We start from the raw sequence: 18279 nt of genomic DNA on the forward strand, positions 1-18279 counted from the left end.
AGAGACTTTATTGGTGTCTGCCACAAGGCGCTCTGCGTGAACGAGCGAATGATCAGTGCCGATCAGAAGGAGTACCACCATGTGCTGAAGGAGAACTATGAGAAGTTGTGTCAAGCGCTCAGTGAGTTACTCCAAGACGAGTCATTCCAGCCGCTTAGCGACGATGCCGACGCAGCCGCCCAGCGCAATAGCATGGCTTTATTCAATGCGATCAGTGGGGCCTCACATAACTCAAGTACAGCTTAAGTTCAAAAACAAAAAACAAAATACCAACAAAAAACCAAACAATACCAATACACACTTATACGCACAGCTACTAAAAACGGTTTTAACAAAGCAACGTAGAAGCGTAATTTGTAGCATTAAAATCTGTTGGGTGTTCCTTTTGTAATGATGTTTGATCTTTCACCTTTGACCTTTGATGTTTGATGTTTGATGTTGTCGTTGTCGTTGTTGTTGTGGCAGGTAAACCTAGCAATGCGCCCCGTCCCCTGGTTTGTGTCTCATCTAACAATGCTAAACGCACGCATCCATACCACTAACGTCCAGGTAGTCATTACTAAAAAAAAAACCAAACAAAAAAATATGCGCAAACTAACCGTAAGCAATTGAATTACTAAAACCAAAAAAAAAAAAACAAGCAAAACTTTTAACCTAACCTGTACTAATTGCTTGAGCCCTATCGAATCGTCAGCCAATTCATGCATTTAATTCAATTTTACTTTCTGTTTTAGGTTTTGGTTTTGCCGTTTATTAAAGCCCATGCAAACCAGCAAATACCATATATATATCCCACACAAACATCTATATAGCATAAAGATCTACATCTACAATATACGCATATATTTATATATAAACGACATGTATATCTATATATATATCGACACGCACACATCCACTCACACAGACAAACAAAATTGTGACTAATTTTTCGACCAGTTGACCAAGCTCCAGTAAACTCGAAAGAAAACAAAATTGTTAAGTTCGTAAATCCGATTAATTGTTATTAAATTTTAAGTAAATGCATATTGTACATACATCTAAGAATGTTTTAACGATTGTACATTTTTTCTATTGATTTTAGTTTATTATTTATATATATAATTTGTATTTATAGTTTATTATTATAATCATATACACTTATTTCCAGTGTGATGCATGCCTGCAGTAAAAAGAAAATATTTAAATACCTAAACGTACTTCCTGTTTATTAAACTCAATGATATCCTTTATTAGTCTATCTCTGCTGTGTCTTCGATTTAAAAATTGTTTGATAATGAAATTATAGTAAGCAGTCCTAACTATATCTACTAAGAGCTGCAGAACTGTGAAACAAATAATCCATATTAATTGGAAATCAAAATATTTAGCTTCAATATAAATCAATGTAATAAATTTCAAATTTATTTTACAATACAATGTGTTAGTTTGACAGCTCTACCAGAACAAATAATATATATGTAAACCTAGACCTAAGCTCCAGAAGCAGAAGCAGAAGCAGAACTTACCAAAGTATTTAAACAACATGGATATACAATATATATTTACATGCATTTTCTAGTGAAATCGAATACTAAATAAAATATTTGTTAAACATACAAAAAAATGTGTATTAATTTTTGAAATTTTATTTTTTTACTTGCTTGGTTTTAACCAGTGTTGGGTAATTAAATAATGTTTCTTTTACATACGACAAATCATTAGCTTACGAACTATAAGTCCTGATCTGACGTCGGACTGTTCTGTAAAATTAAAAGAATTCATTTACTGGTCCCTTAGTTCCATATGTCTCCCTTAATTATCTGCATATATATACATATATTGCATCAATATAGTTAATTTTAATCAGATTCTAATTATCGGTCGGTTTCATGAGACTCAAGCGCTGCAAATGATCATGAGAATATATAATCTATTTATGCAATTATTACACTTTCACTGCGATTACCTTTTGCACCTGTGTTTGGCGCATTAGGGATGTATGCGTGCTTCGCGGCACGAACTTCTGGCCACTAGTCAAACCTTTTTTGATGATTTGCCCTAAACTTTGTCGAGGTGTATGTATACCTTTATTCGATTTTTTTCTGAAAACAGATGTATATATTTTATACGTGCCTGATTCAATTGATATGTTAGTGGAATACGTACTCAAACATGGGCTCCTGCTTAGCATGCATGGTCTTTGCACGTGTCTCAGCCTTCGAACTGGACATCTTAATGTTTTTCCAGTTTTCAGATGGAGCACTAACGTGCACCTTGCTGGCGATAGATGGTTTATCGAACGTGGGAAGTGTGCCATTGATTGGCACTGGTTCCGGCAGCTGCTGCTTCGGGTTTTTGAGCATTGATTCCTTGGATGCTGTACTGCCCACGAGCTGTTGGGCAACACTGGTGTCTCTGATAGTGGCATTGGAGCCGGACTTGCGTTTGCTCTCTACGGATAATTTGCTCTCGATCGAATGCTTGCTACTCATCGATGACCTCACATCCAAGTACTTCTCATCGATTGGCTGTAGAGCAATTGTTGGACGGCCTGGTCCCATGGAGTCTTCGTTCCATTCCATCTTATCGTTAAGGACATCGCCCATGCGCACCATAAAATTGGCGGCCAACACATTGGGCAGTCTTCGTGGTATTAGGGTGGAGTCGCTCACATCCAAATGTAGGGCCGCATCCTGGCAGAGATTCTCGTCGAGCATCTGCTTGCCGGTGACGCCGGAGATATCGGCCTTAAACTGAACATTGATACCTTGCCCATCGGCTGCCAGGCTCACGTTGATCGCCTTGAGGGGCATGAACTTGTCGCCCATCTGATGGAGCAGCTCGAACAGCTGCCTCTGGGCCTGCAAATAGGATGCATCGCCGACTACTTCACGCTGCACCAGCGTGGTGGTTGAGGTCGCCTCAGTTTTTGTTTTTTGCCCACTCGAACGCTTGCTATTATCGTTCTTACCACACTTCAGATACGAAGGTATAAACTCCAGAGCGTAAGGATTTAGTGACGATTCGCCCTCGCCATCGGACTCATAGTGATTTGGAATGGACTTGCTAAGTATGTCCGGTTTCGTTTCGTTTTTACTACCCATTTTATTAGACTGCATCACTATGTCCGAAACGTATCCTCTAATAGGTGTGGTCAGCTATAATATGGACAGTAGGTAGTAACTAATCTAATAATTTATTATTTGTACTTTAATGTGTAAAACTGTATGAGTGTTAAGAAACTATAGATGTGATTCAAATGCTCGGCAATTTGGCAGCTCCCATGCCGACTGTTCGATTTAAAAACTATGGCATCCTAGTGCTACTAAACAATCCGAAAGCATATTTTTATTTGCCACAGCCGTATATGAGCACGAAGACGCGGCTATTGTGGAGCCATCTATGTGTCAAATGCTCAAGCAACTTTTCGCTTTGAGTTAACTTTTTTTTGGCTATTTGTTTGCAGCTAAGTTGATAGGAAGATAGCTAAATATTGTTCAATGAACAATTATACATATATTCTCTTCTTAACTAATATGAGAAGTATCCTCCATTGGAAATCCAGCATTCATATCTTTAATGAAAACTCAAGTGAACTTTTTGTTATCAGCTTCAATTTGTATATTTATTAACAATTTGTTTTTAAAATTATTTAACAATTTTGTTTTTCATGCGCGAATCAACACGGAAATGTTATTCAAAAAAAATGAGAACGGAATTGGCCAAAAGCGCTGGAAGAGTATTCGATCAATCAATCAATCAATGCTCCGTTTAATGCTACATAAATATGTTTTCTCTTTTTGTTTTGTTTCCTTGTAGGCTTAATTTAAGTTTTACATTTTAGAATTACAAACGCACATTGGGATTTCGGGAGCGCACAAAGTTGAGCAGCTCGTCGGAGTCCTCGCAGACGAAGGGCTTGATGTGATGGCAGGCGACATCGTGCCACTTGATGCCATCGTTGTAGAAGTTGTTCAGAATGGACAGGCAGCTCTCGTCGTTGCCCTGGGCCGCCTCACGATTGTCCGGCTGTGGCTGATTGTAGCCACCCGTTGACGACCAGTCGCCGGTGTTGCGCTGCGAGGTGGGGCCAATCTTGGCGCCCGAGCCGGACCAGAACCAGCCGTTCTCATTGGGCGGCTGCAGATCGGGCCTGTCGCAGCCAGCAAAGTTGCACTTTCTGCCCGAGGTCCAGATGTAGCGCACATTGCCGCGCGCAATGCGCTGCTTCACAAAGTCATTCTCCTGGGGCGTCTCCAGCGAAACGGCGTCCATGCAGTGCCGCCGGCAAATGTTGCGCGCATCCAGCCAGTCCACCTCCAGGCTGCGCGTCGGCGCATGCTCCCAGCTGAAGAAGTATGAGTGCGAGACGCCTCGGGCATCGCGGTAGGTGGCATGTCGCACACGATTGGCGCAGCTACGGGGATCGGGCAGCGCCAGGCGACGCTGGGCCAGCGCCACAGTGGCGCTCACTGCCACCAGCAGCAACGTGCGCAGCACAAACATTTCGCAGTGGGCTTGGCTCGGCTGTTAATCGACTGGAGAAGTAAAGCTGCAAGCGCAAACAAAGTTATTTCGATTAGGCGCGAATTGAAACTGTTTTCAGATTAGATTTGGATTTTTTTAGCTTTCCATTTTCATGTACTTTTCTGAGTATTTGCCGAGTGACCCAACGCCCAAAAATGGTGCCCAACCCAATTCCATTTCCGCTTGGATGAGTCGACATCTTTTTATGCGAAATCAGTGATTGGAAATACCAGACCGATCCACTCAATAGGAATCGATCCGATTTTGAGCGATTTTGACTGTGTGTTTTGTTTGGCTTTCTATATGGAATTTGTCGCTGACAATTGTTCAATTTGTTCAATTCGCCTAATTGAGTAGTTTTTTCCATTCCAATTTGTAACGGCCTTGCGGCGACCCCAGCCACACCACCCATCCAGTCAGCCCTATTTCGTAATCAAAAGAATTCTGCTTGGCAACAGCAGCTGATCTCTGCCGATTTGTTTAATAACTGTGCATGCAAATTAGTTGATTGTTTTATGCTTTTATCTATTATAAGTTATGGCTTTAGCCAGGCAAAATTGTATGCAAATTTTATGGTCTATTGATGACAGCTGTGCCACCTCTAAGACTCATCACACTTGCATGAGCCAAATGGTCTTATATAAATATGTTTATTACAATTAGATCCGGCTTAAGCAGTTTTTTTTTCCAACATTTGTTAGGCAAATAAATTGGAAAAAAAGGTGTATGAGCCATGTTAAAGCTATGCTAATAGATAGGAGCTATATAAATCGACCTTGAGCTTACATTGTTGGGAGGGTGTGAAATACCATTTCAAAGTTGATAATTACATAGATGAGACTGTAAGATCTTTGTAAAGAACTCCTGTAAACATTTTCATTTTATATATATATCTTATAAAATAATAATAATTTGTACTTTTCCCTCACCTACATTTAATACCAATGAATACTTATTTATTTTACTGTTTTATTATATATGAATATATATTTATATGTAAGACAAATACGAGTCGAGTCCCACTATTCTACAAACATTCAAGCCTTTTCTCTTGCCAACTTCAAGTTTAATTTCAACAAACTTCAGTTCCCGCATAAACTCTTGACCTTCGCCCAATTCCAACTGTAGTTCCACTCATAAAAACTGACCTGGCCCAATATAACATACAACAGCAAAGCTTTTAACTCTAAACTACAAGAGAACTAAGCAGAGTGCCAACACACTCAGGCGGGGCACATGCCATGCCCGACAGTTTTCTAGCTCTGACACCGTCTGGGTTTGCATACCAAGTAAGACTTTATTTTTTCTTGGCTTTAATGGAGAAAGTTGCATTGCTGTAGTTGTTGTTGTTGTTGTTGCTGTTGCTGTGGCTGTAGTTGTTGGGCCATATATAACACACAGTTGGCTGAATATTCAGCTGTCCAACTTGACTCTTCCGTCTGATAACAGAGCTAACGACTTTGGTTTCGTTTCGTTTTGTTTAGCTTTGATTTTTTTCGTAGTATTTTTTGCTTTTTACATTTTGCGCCACGCACAATTGTCTGCAACTTTTTTCTTTCAATATATATATATGTACTTATTTTTTTCAACATTTTCACGGCTTGTAAATTTTGTAATTCAAATTTCCGTTGCCTCATTTGCGCTTCCTATGTGCATTGCACACGTCTTGGCTGGGCTAATTGTCGTGGGTACGACGAAAGACAATGAAAAGTACAAAAAGTAAGCTCAAAATCCAAAACCAAATTCGAATACAATTGAGGGCTGTCTCTTCTTCTTTTTCTTTTGGCTGTTTGAAGAGGCCAATTGGAATTGTTTTTGAAATTTGTAAACGCTTATAAATTGTTATGCAATGATTGAATATTTCAATTTGTATTTCGTCTGTTGCTTTTGGTTATTTTTCGGGCACTTGTTAACTGCGTGGATCATTTTTATTTTTATTTTTTTTTATTTTTGAGAGAAAGGCATTTCATATGTGATCGCCCACCTAGGCATTAAATGTGCCTAATAATAAGTGTGGTGCTGCTTCAGCTCGAATAAATGGCAAATCAACCTTCAAAACGTGCTCAATTGCCAAATAAATTGAGAGACAACAAATTGAATGCTTAATATTTTTTTAATTTTTCACTATTAACGTGAACATCTGTGCAACATTCCAATATTTGTTATGTATGCAGCGTGTGTATGTGTGTGTGTATGTGTTAAGTTATGCCATTCCATGCGTTGCCATCTTGACATCTTCCCATAACATTTGGCCTGTCCATGCAGCTGCATTCCCTCTGCCATTGCCTCACAGCTGAAGCCTAACTCCACAATATATATATATTTAAACATATATATTTATATCTATGCGACAATTAATCTTCGGCTTATGCACTTTTTGCATTCGCGTCTCTAAAACCATCTAATCGCAACTGGTTTTCACACTTGTGTAATTTAAAGTATTTCCTTTTTTGCATTGCATCGAATGCAGTTTTTTATTTGTGCATCACGACTTCTTAAACATTCATTGGCTGCTTTATAAATTGCTACGAGATTTTTTATTGAACCAGTTGGCTAATTTGGCTGCCGAATTATCGAAAACTCATAAAATGTAGTTGAGTGTGTGAGACGACTGCAAATATTTTCAATTGATTGAATTTTCAGCTTATATCTAAAGCTCATGTTTACATGTTATTTCATTAGTCTTTTGAGATATTTCGACAAAAAATAATTAATTATTTTCATGGTTGAGAAAATTTGATTAGGAAGTGTTAAGGCTATGGTTATATATTTTATAATCGAAAAAAATATAATTAAATATATTTATATATGTATATTTATAATAAATTTAATTGCATATTGAAAAATTTGTTTTGGTATAAATGTATATAATTATATATTTTATAAAAAAAAATATTTATATACATTTATATAAATATATTTTATTATTATGTTTATTTTATTATTTTGTAATTTAATTTTTAATTAATAGCAGCTCTGTTCAGGTACGTTGAGTAATTTGGAAATGGAATCAGTGAAGATTAAGCTAGCAATCATTCACAGTTTTGACGAACAAAATTTGACAGCAATTTTTGATGAAGTGCCAGGTCATCTTCGACATAGCCCCATTTATCAGAAACCTGCGCGCTGTGAACAAAACAGTCAATCAGTCTGCCAATCAGTCAGTGAGCCAACTGATCACTCAATCAAGCCATCAGTCATAGACATCATCTGTCAGTCATCTCATGTTTGCCCACAATATGAGCAAATTGAATATACTAATAAGTAATATACTTATTTTTAAATACATTAATAAAATATACAAAAATTGTTTGTAAAATATAAAATATATTCAAAAGTCCAGAATGTAATGAAAATAAAAAATAATAAATAAAATAAACAAATATAAATGAAAGTAATGACAATGAAAAATAAAATATTTGTAAAAACTTTAAAGCGTAAAATACTCTTTAATGAAAACAAAGCCTTAGACATACTGTCAAAAAATCTCAGACTGGAAAAAATTAGCTAAAAAGTTACAAATCTATAACTAAAATCATTGGCTGCTGCATCAGTGCAATGAAAGCTGTTTCATTAATTAGAAATCAATCTAAACTCAAATCGTACATCTCATTTGAGCTGGGAGAGAAATCTGTCGACAATCAGGCAGAGTGGGTTTATGCGTTTGTTTGGCTAGCATTGAGCCGTATGTAGAACACAGAGAGGCGAGACAAGTTTTTTGTAGTTTTGAGCATGATGCACCGATGACAACAATTATAAAGAAGACGGATTTGCTAACCACAAACAACTGGCAACTGGAAAACAACAGCGGCAACAACAACTGGCACAACTAACTATAGTAACTGTCGACAACCAGTTGGGGCGTCTCTTGGCTTAAAGTAGGTCTGCTCCAAGCCTTTGTGTATCTTGTTAAGTATGTTTTCTAGCTGCCGTTGTTGCTGTGGTTCACGTCAATTAGAAGCATGTGAAGAGAACGTACTTTTAGCTATGTTGCAATATTTGTCATATGACGACGACGACGACGGTGCCGGTGCCGGTGGGTCAAATGCTGGGAGCCAGTCTGAAAGGGCTATGCGCCAAGCAGGATGCGCCGCAAACTGTTAAGAAAGTTGCATGCGGATGCGCTGGCTGTGGCTTTTAATTGCCTCAACTGGACAGGTACCAGGTACCAGGTGCGAGGTGCGCGAGAAGAGATATGCGGTAGGAGTGTAAGAGGCTTTCTGGTAAACAAAGTCGCGCAAATAATATGTAGAAAAACTGGACAGACTGTGGAAGAAAGTCAGCCAGATGCCAGTTGCCAGTTGCCAGTTGGCAGTTGCTCGCAACTGAGCAAGTTTGTGATCGTCCCAGACAAGACAGACAGCTGGGCAGTGTGGGACAGTGGGGCAGATGAAATGGCCAACAGACAACAGCCAACAGCCAGCAAAGGAGCTGTCAGGTTGGTTAAGCAAGGTGCGTTACTTTTACTGCTCAGCGGGCACAGCTTCAGGTTTGCAATTGGCAAAAAAACAAAAACAAGAAACAAAAACTAAATAAATAACAATAACAATGCCACGAAATGATAGTGAAAATATTTTCAGTTTTTTGTCATGACATACAAATGGAAAAAAAAGTGCCTACATCTTTAAAAAGCAATGAGCTAAAGACGCTCCTGGACGCAAATCTTTTTGAACAGCCCACGACAGATTTTTGACGCAACGCTAATGAATTGAATAAATGTTTTTCTTTTTTGTGGGAGCAACTGTCTGAGCCAGGCCTAGAGAAAGGTACTTTAAAGCGTGGCCGAGCAGCACGATGACTGGCGGCAGTTAATGATCGTGGCTGCCTTTTGCACTTCAAATTGAAGCCGAATTGTTAAATGCAATTTGTCAGCATCTGTGCGCAGGGCCATAGCACATTTGTCACAGTTCCCGAGTTGACTTTGGGCAACTTTCCTCTCTGTTTGAGTGTGTGTGTGTGTGTGTGTGTTTGTGCAGATCAATTGCAATTGTTTGGCAGCGACTTTCGCGGCTGTATCAAAAATAAATTATTTGTTGTCAATTCGGCAGCAGCCTTGAAATTGCAGTTGGCTGTTACGAGTCGCTGGCGACGTGACTTGCGATTTCTTCACTGGAATTTCGTTGTCTTCTTCTGAGATTGGCTGCATTATATGGTCACGATGCCCAAAACTTGCTCATCAGCTGTGCAATTTGCAATACAACACCAGCAACGACAGCAACAACAAAAGAATGTTAAGTATATATGTATTTTTGTGGGTATTCGCCGAATGAGCTTTGAACTGTTATCTGTTTGTCGCCTGAACGCCATAAACCCATCATGAATTCATTTTATGTTTTATGTTTAACGACCTCCAAGCTGCAGCAGCAGTAGCAGTCGCCAGCAGCAGTTAGCTCCCATGACCGCAGCTTGACATTTTCGCATATTGCAAAAACTAATAAAACGAAGGAAAACAAAAAAAAAAATAAAAAATGAAAATAAAAGCAAATTTGCATGAGGCTGGAAAATTAGATTTTCCGCTCATTTGCACCGAGGCGGCCAAATACAAAACATATTGCGCAATCTTCTGCTTCAATGCATGTAATTTGGTAGCAACACACACACACACACGCACGCACACTCATGCATAGGGGCTGCACGTGTCTGCGTGTGTGCATGGGTGTGGGCCGTTCTCGAACAGCAGCAGCGTTTTAAGCCAAACTAGGGCAGGTTAATTGCTGTCAGATAAAGAGCTCAGCAAATATGGAGCCCCACGTATCTAAATAAGTGCAACGCACGATTTATGTTGCAGTTGTAAAATACGACCTCGAGAAGGGCTTAAGAATGAAAGTTAGAGCTTGCTATTAATAATAAAATTTAGAAAATATTTCCTATTTTAGCTAAAAGTATTTGTGAAAAAAGTTATTCAAACAAAATTTGACAAAAGGAAGGCAGAACAACAAATCATATATGTTTTTCTAAATATATAATAGTAATAAATAATACTTATTATTTATTTATAAATAATATTATTTATTAACTTCATTAATCAACCCTATATATTTGGTATTTGTTTTATACTGATTTGAATTTTTAAACCATTTTTGCTTTTACTATATTCATTTGATCTGATTCTTAATTTATTATTCTTGCACTGTTGATAATATATGATATCATATTTAAGTAATGAACAGTGCAATAATAATAAATTAAAAATCATATCAAATGAATATAGTAATATATACTTTTAAAATAATTATTTTTTCGTTTTATGATTTATTTTTTTATTAAGCGTTGCTTGAGTAGTTTTATGTCCTATTTGCTATTCAAAAGACTAAATAATACTAGAATCCTATGTATATGAAAGTTGCTAATAAATTGTAATTACCTAAAACTTTTTTGACTAAGGTCCCGCTCGGTCTAATATTTTCAGTATGAAATTAAATTCTAGTCCAAATTCGAACTTGTCTACGATTTTAATATATTAACTAGTTCCTGTAAATGATCTTCACTCAGCAAAAGTTAACATTCAATGAATATTAAATAAATAACGTCTATTTATTCTATTTAACCAGCTTAATTTTGTTGTCAAATTTCAATTGCACAGGAAAATGCGAATATTTGCTTAAATAAAAATCGCATTTAAAAATCCACTACACAGTGTCAAAGCGATTCACATATGAACAGTTTTTCGTAGCATTGTCCTGCCAGGATATGCGTAGATAATCACCTTGTGGACGTGTATAAATATACACTATATATGTATATATATTTACAATGATAGCAACACAAACGAATCTGCGGCACTTGCCAGTTGAGCGAGAATGAATGAATATATTTGATGTACTTGTAATTGTTTTATCAGAGTGTGGAGAGAGACAACCGCACGCAACGCTTCACTTTTACCAACTGAACGCAACGACGATCTTGCCACGGTTTATAGCTTGTCCCCAAAACAAAAAAACCAAACAAAACAAAACAACAACAAAAGCAAAAATGAAAAACAAAACGAAAATAAGGTGCACGGCAAGCCAGAGCCAGCGACGACTGCGCTGCGGTTGCCGTTCGAACATGGCTCAAACCGCGCTTGACGCATCTCTCTGTCTGTATGGGTGTGTGTGTGAGTGAGTGTGTTTGTGTGAGTCTGGCAATGTATGCCTATGGTCGAACATGAATAGTCCAAGCGAGTCAAGCAATCGCGATTTCCACTCAAACTCCAGTTGGTCATCTCATTGTTAATTGAGTTATGGCCCAGCAGATCGGCAATAAATTACACTTCACACTCTCACACACACTTGTACACTCGCATAAGTGTGTCACTGTGTTAGGTTTGAGCTGCAATTGGCAAGCGGCGGCTCGTGCAACATGTATGCAGGCGAGCAGCTCCTCGAAACAAGTTTGTTGCCTGAGTCTTTTGTTGCCTGTGGCTTGGCAAAATTGTCTATTTGTGAAAAATACGAATGATAATCTATTTGAATGAAATAAATGCAAAATATTTGATGCCGTTACGCGTTTTGTTTAAACAAATGATTATCGATTTACTTATATCTATATCTATATATATTATTTATTTATTTTGCTTCTCCTTTGTTATGCCCCTTGGCGGCATACAAAAAAATAAATAATAACCCTCGTAATTTATCAGCATTTTTATTTACATTTCACTTATGTAATGCGAGCCGAGATGAGCGAGCTGCAGGGGGGTACAAAACTGTGTCAATAATGTCAGTAAAATCAATGAAGCGCTATTGCTTCCAGCAAAATATGCTCATCATTAGCCACAAGTTGTTGGAGAAAAATATGAGAAACAACAAAAGGGGCAACAAATACTAAAAAGAAATATCAAAAGTAGTCAGGTATTTATTGTGTCTGCTTTAGCTTAATTGTAGCATATATTTGCGTAGTAGCGCCTAAACTAATGTTGTTTTGATTAATGCTGTGCTATTGCGTTTGGCTGAATGAATTTTTGCATGTCTATGTGCTGTCAGCAGGTGTTTTATGCTTAGCTCATTGCAATTGCAATATCGAATTAAGTGAAGATCAACTTTCAATTTCGATTTCAGTTTTGTATTCAAGTTCACGACAAGGCAAAAGCGCATCCTCACACGCACACGCACACGCACACGCATACTAAGAGTCAGATTGAAGATGCGTTTCAAATGCATTTGAGGCGAATCGAGCGAAGGTCGTTGAGTAAATTAATTTTAATTGCAACTCATAATGTCGCTTGAAGTGGCAATCGAAATCGAAATCATAAACTGCTGCTGTGCAGGCAGCTTGACTTTGAGCGCATTTGTTCAAGTGATTTATGCAGCTGGAGCTGGTGCTGGAGCTGGAGCCAAAGCAGCCCATCTGGCGTATGTGTGCATCCATTAAGTGTGAACATTGCCAAATTGCAGTCGTTCGATTGACTTAATGAGTGACGCAGCCTGAACTTGAACTTGAAGTGTGTCGGTGCGACGTCAAGTGCCGCAACGCGCTGACTTGCAAACTCAGCTCTGGACAAAGAAGATAAAAGATGCCAAGCGCCCCATTCCACGGCTATGACTGCAATTGGATTTGGGGCCCACCAAATGACCCCCGCCAGGCAATGCTGGCAATGAAGGCAATTTCGAATTGAGAGCCAACCAAGTTGGCTGATATTAAAGCGGCTTACCATGAAGCCAACGGCTCGAGGCCTCACGCACACACCAGCATGGTATCAGGTAAATCTTTATATATACACATAAATATATTTGTATATTTGTTGTCTATGTTTATGTACTTATGTCGCTCAGTGTGTAGGCCGCTTTTCACTTTTCACTCGTGCAGCCCACAGTGCGCCTGGCTGGCGCTTAATCAGCCATTTGACATCTCTCGTCATTAAACACGAAAAATTTTTAATTGCCTTTTGCTCTTTGGCTCATTGCTGTTTGTGTTCGCTCGGTTTATGTAACATTTGAAAATTGGGCATTGTCAAAGAAATGTGTTGTCATTTAATTGGCATTACGAGTGTTTTTGGGCGCTGATATATCACTCAGCTCTACCTCATCTTATTTCTGTGCCCCCATCCCCTCCCCCGCCTCCACGGCGCCGCAAGGCCGTTCGTTTAACGGCAGAATCTTCAAGAAGTGCGCGCACAAAGCGTAAGCAATGATAAATTACAATAACAACAAATTGTTGTTATATGGCCCCATAATTAACTTGGTCTGTGGTGTTTGCGGCTCTTGAGAGAGCTAATTAACTTGTCTCTATGCAGATGCGGCTGTAGCTGTGGCTGTGGCAATCTCTTAGCCATAACCCAGTGACTGACTCGAAGATTCTGTAACTGAAACAGAAACCAAAACCAAAACCAAATCCCAAACCATTATCATCTGCCATTAAGTACGTACATTTCGAAACGGTAAAATAATTTAATTGTTGCCTAGCTCACTCAAGTTTATCCAAACATTTTCCACTGGCCCTGAATCAAATCAAAAATAAAACAGATAATATATATACATAAAAAATGAAGTTTGCAAACAAAAATAGAATTCAGCGTTTTTCAAGGAAATGTTTATAGAGCCGAGTCCGCCAATTCGTACCTCATGAAACTGTGCAAACAAACCAAAAATAGCAAACGCTCTATGTGAAGAGCCTTCAGCGTGCCTTTATTGTGATATAGATATATGTTTAAGTATTTTTTCTTTATTTTTTTTCATAGTACTAATTATTATTTGCCTGAGCTGCCAAAAGCAAATTTATAACAAAATACTTAATATTTTTGTTGGAAATATTTGAAAAATTTCGAGCAGCCTTGGATTTCTAATTGGTTTAAGTCTCAAAGATAGCACCGCTGATATACGCGTATAGTCTAAATATAACTCAACTCTGACCCTGGAGTATCCATTTAATGTGAGCTGATCAAATGACAGCATATGGCTAACGAAAATCATATTCAAGAATTATAAATTTGATATGATTATAAATATTTTTTTAGTAATTGTTGATGCCATACAAATTGTCAGTGGGCAGCATAAAATTATAGTATATATACTCTCTATCCAATAAGTTGTTAAGCGTCTGCAGTTAATGGCTGGTGATATTTATTTATAAACATATTTATTTATAAACATATATACAAAGAATAGAATAGTATTAAATGTATTTAAAAAATACCTATTCAGTCTTCCCACATTTATGAATTTTTATTTCGTTTCGTAGTTACCCAGCACTCGTTGCCCAGTCGGATCGAATGGGCTGCGCAGGTGGCAGTCGGCCTTGTAGCGCTTGCCGAGAATATCCACTTCATAGTCACCCGATTTCAGATAGTCCACGTCCACCTTTTGCCCATCTGGGCGTGTTATATACGCCTGGCCCAGAGATTTGCCCAGCGTGTACGCATACTCAGCGCGACGCAGCACGCCCACTGGCTGGCCATTGCGATAGACGCCCTCGAGGCCCCAGATGGGCACCTGCTGCTGCAGCGTCAGGTACACCAGGCGCTTCTTAACGCCATCGGCGCGCTGCAGCTCCACGGCGGCACGGCCGCGATAGTCGCCCGTCTTGCGGCAGGTGAAGCCCAGGCCAGCCTCCAAGGGCGTGTCGTCGGCGCGCAGATCGAAGCTCCACAGATGATAGCCCTTCTCGCTGCTGAGGGAGTACAGCGCCCGATAGCCGGCGTTGCGCAAATCCTGGGACTTGCCCGCAGCCATTAGCGCCTTGTACACCGCCACACAGTCCCGCTTGGGCACATGCAGCTCATAGCCCAGCTCGCCCACAAAGCTGACGCGCAGCAGGCGCAGTCCGATGCCGTTCAGCTTGGCCAGGCGAGTGCTATTGGGCGCCACATGCTCATCCGAGAGATCGCAGTCGAGCAGCGGCTGCAGAATCTGCCGGCTCTTGGGCCCCTGTATCGAAATGACGCCCAGATCCGCTGTGATATCCGTAAGCTTGGCATCGAAGCCCTTGCGGCGCATCTCGCTGCGCAGCGTGCTGTATGTGTAGTAGGCAGATGCTCCACCGGCCACAATGTAGTAGCCCTGGCCCTCGAACTTGGGATCGTGCACTTGACCCGATCCAGATACCAGACGACTGATGGTTACATCCGCCTCAACGCCGCCAGCATCGTTCAGGGCACAAGTGTAGACAGTTCTGTGAAGCAACAAGATTTACAATTGGTTTTAGTTTATTTATTTTTTTTTTATGAATGTCAATTAATATAAAATTAATTTGAATAATTTAATGTTTATATGTAATTGAAAATTGGTTTAGTATTTAAATTTAAATTAAATAATACTTAACTCAAGTAATTATTAATTTTTTAGTTTTTTTTCTTGTCAATAAATTATCAAATATAAAAAAAAAAAAATTTATTGTTATATGAAATTTAAATATTACTCTAATAATTAAAATTAAATTAATTTAATTAATTAGTATATGATTTTAAAAATTTGTTTTATTCTTATTTGTGCATTCAACTAATTATTTAGACTTGATTAAAGCATCACTAAAGCTAGCAGAAAACATTATCAGTTAATTATCAACACCAATTTATAACTAAATTATTTACTCACTTGCTTGGATCCCGATTGGTGTTGGCAGAGAAGAGCCAGTCGGCGGCCTTCTGGGCCTGTGGTCCTTCCAGCAGCAGCTTGGCAAAGTAGCTCATGTTGAAGACCACCGCATTGTTGCGACAGGCGAGTGCCTCAGCGCCAATCTGTTAATAGAAACGTTTAATTTCGCATTCCAACATCCTTCAACCAGCTTTTACCAAGTCGTGATGCTCAGAGAAACTGCTGTACTTCAGATCGCCCTCTAGCACCTTCTCATAGCCGCTATCCTTGTGCCTTACATTCTCATAGCTGCCATACCAGTCGTAGGGCAGCACGGCTGCAGAGTCTACGCCGGAGCGCAAGAAGAAGCCGGGTCGTTCCCAGCCCTGTTTCTCTTCCATGAAGGCGTTGCACTGCAGCATCTCGTCGTGCAGTGGATCCTTTTGGAAGTCACGACCGGCGAGCGGCTGATCGTACTTGAAAACCATGCTGTAGTTCTTCACATAGCTCTCGTGCGATTTCTCCTGTATCCACTTGGTGGCACGCCCCTGGTCCGGGGTGAAGCGTCGCAGATCAAAGCTGAACATGGGCACATCCGGTTGCCCGTTGATGATCCACAGGGCCGTCTGCTCACCACAGCCGCCGCCGAACATCATGCCAGCCGAGTTGAAGCCGCAGTTGTGCATGAGGCCGGCTACGTTTGGATCCGGGCCCATCAGAGGCTTGTGATCCGGCGTAAATGACTCGGGGCCGCAAACGGTGCTCTTCACGCCATACTTGGCATAGGCGGGGCACAGTTTCTGGGCACCCTCCACATGCGTCTCGAACACCGACCAGTCCAGCTCGTAGAGCCCAAAGTGAAAGTCCTTGGCCACCGGCTCCAGCATAATGGGATTCGGCTCGTAGCCGCCCATGCAGATGGCATCGCCCTGTATGCGGAAGTAGGTGGAGTAATCATGGTCCCGTATGTTGGGCAGACCGCGCACACCCGGAATGGACTCGGAGACAATGTACGCATGCTTCATGGGCAGCAGCGGCAGGTGGGTGCCATGGCGAGCCACCAGATCGCGACCCCACACGCCAGTGGCGTTCACGACAGTATCCGTGCGTATGTTGCCGTAAGGCGTGGCCACACCCACTACCTTTTTACCATGTGCACCCTGTTCGACCAGAATCTCCTGCACGTCACAATTCTCAATCACCTGGGCGCCGTTGTTAGTTGCCGCCCGCCTCAAGGCCGTGCAGAGCATGGCCGGATCCATAACGCCATCGCCCGGCGAGTAGAGAGCGCCAATGAAGGCTTTCGGATCGAGCAACGGGAACAGCTTCTGTGTCTCTTCGGGCGTCAGTATCTCGTTCTCAATGCCCAGCGCAGCACCAACCGTAGCCAGGCGTCGATACTCATCCAAGCGCGTCTCATTGTGCGCTATGAAGATGCCACCATTCTGTATCCAGCCGGGATCAAGGCCCGTCTCTGCCTCCAGCTGGCGCAGCATATTGCGTGAATTGGCCAGCAGCTGGATGTCCACATCGCTGGGACGCAGCCGCCAGAGCAGACCAGCCGTGTGCCACGTTGTGCCCGCTGTCAGCTGGGCCCGCTCCAGCAGCACCGCCTTGATGCCCCGCTTGGCCAGATGGTAAGCCGTGTGGCAGCCAGCCGAGCCGCCACCAATGACCACCACATCCGCCGACTTAGGCAGCTCCGGAGGCGCCGAGGCTGAGCTCTGCTGGCGGCACAATAGGCGCCTCAAGTCCTGGCGTCTTGCCTGCTGTACCACAATGCCTGTGCGCCACATTTCCGATTCGCAACCGTCCGATCTGAATCCACAGTGAAAACTGATCGAAGGCTGTTGGCAAGAAAGCTCTGAGCCCAAACCGATTTGCATTGACAATCAAATTTCATTTAACCTCCTTGATCTTGTGGGTCTGCTGCGGTGATAAGCCCGCTAAGTCGAGACTCTTATCATATGTACCCCGCCCACTTTCGCATTGTTATCAGCAAATTGTGTGAGTAAAGCACATATTTACCACCGACAGGTGGCGCTTTTGGCACTCTTATCAACATAAACATAGCTAAAAATATCTGTATTTAATTATATTCTATATTATTTGGGTTCATTTCAGGTCATTTTTTCAGTACAAAATTCAAATTATTGTGATTATTTTGCATTAAGTATTATTATAATAGTAGTAAATAAATAGTAGTAAGTATTAAAAACGGTCTGTAAATGCTACCAACAAAACACGAATGAGAAACAGAAATGTGCCGCATGGCTCATTG

At 40.6% G+C, this 18279-nt stretch overlaps 4 protein-coding genes across 16 annotated transcripts in view; 1 reads left to right on the plus strand and 3 right to left on the minus strand.

The window, feature by feature from the left end:
* Ziz (dedicator of cytokinesis protein Ziz) overlaps positions 1 to 1063 on the plus strand; it is a 28879-nt gene extending 27816 nt beyond the window's left edge. For 6 of the 13 annotated variants that reach the window (XM_030383370.2, XM_030383369.2, XM_030383371.2 and 3 more), the window contains one exon: positions 3 to 1063. In XM_030383370.2, the coding sequence (XP_030239230.1) occupies positions 3 to 246 (244 nt within the window). In that variant the 3' untranslated portion in view covers positions 247 to 1063. The remainder of the gene's footprint in view (positions 1 to 2) is intronic. The other 7 variants (XM_030383365.2, XM_030383367.2, XM_030383366.2 and 4 more) reach the window with 3 other exon arrangements.
* A 549-nt stretch (positions 1064 to 1612) lies between these two features.
* On the minus strand, positions 1613 to 3288 carry LOC108649433 (uncharacterized). Its single transcript, XM_030383380.2, has 3 exons — positions 2149 to 3288; positions 1949 to 2084; positions 1613 to 1885 (listed from the first exon to the last, which is right to left on the minus strand). Exons 1-3 carry the CDS (start codon positions 3099 to 3101, stop codon positions 1853 to 1855), a joined length of 1122 nt encoding a protein of 373 aa, XP_030239240.1. The 5' UTR covers positions 3102 to 3288; the 3' UTR covers positions 1613 to 1852.
* Positions 3289 to 3579: 291 nt separating this feature from the next.
* LOC108649896 (uncharacterized) lies at positions 3580 to 11411 on the minus strand. The gene is made up of 2 exons (XM_030383382.2): positions 11216 to 11411; positions 3580 to 4534 (listed from the first exon to the last, which is right to left on the minus strand). Exon 2 carries the CDS (start codon positions 4486 to 4488, stop codon positions 3829 to 3831), a length of 660 nt encoding a protein of 219 aa, XP_030239242.1. The 5' UTR covers positions 4489 to 4534; positions 11216 to 11411; the 3' UTR covers positions 3580 to 3828.
* Positions 11412 to 14590: 3179 nt separating this feature from the next.
* On the minus strand, positions 14591 to 17843 carry Sardh (Sarcosine dehydrogenase). Its single transcript, XM_030383244.2, has 3 exons — positions 16217 to 17843; positions 16020 to 16162; positions 14591 to 15597 (listed from the first exon to the last, which is right to left on the minus strand). Exons 1-3 carry the CDS (start codon positions 17792 to 17794, stop codon positions 14652 to 14654), a joined length of 2667 nt encoding a protein of 888 aa, XP_030239104.1. The 5' UTR covers positions 17795 to 17843; the 3' UTR covers positions 14591 to 14651.
* Between the last annotated feature and the right edge of the window lie 436 nt (positions 17844 to 18279).

The sequence above is a fragment of the Drosophila navojoa genome, chromosome 3 (assembly GCF_054131105.1).
Source record: "Drosophila navojoa isolate 15081-1374.11 chromosome 3, UAZ_NAV_1.0, whole genome shotgun sequence".
NCBI classification, from domain to species: Eukaryota; Metazoa; Arthropoda; class Insecta; order Diptera; family Drosophilidae; genus Drosophila; species Drosophila navojoa.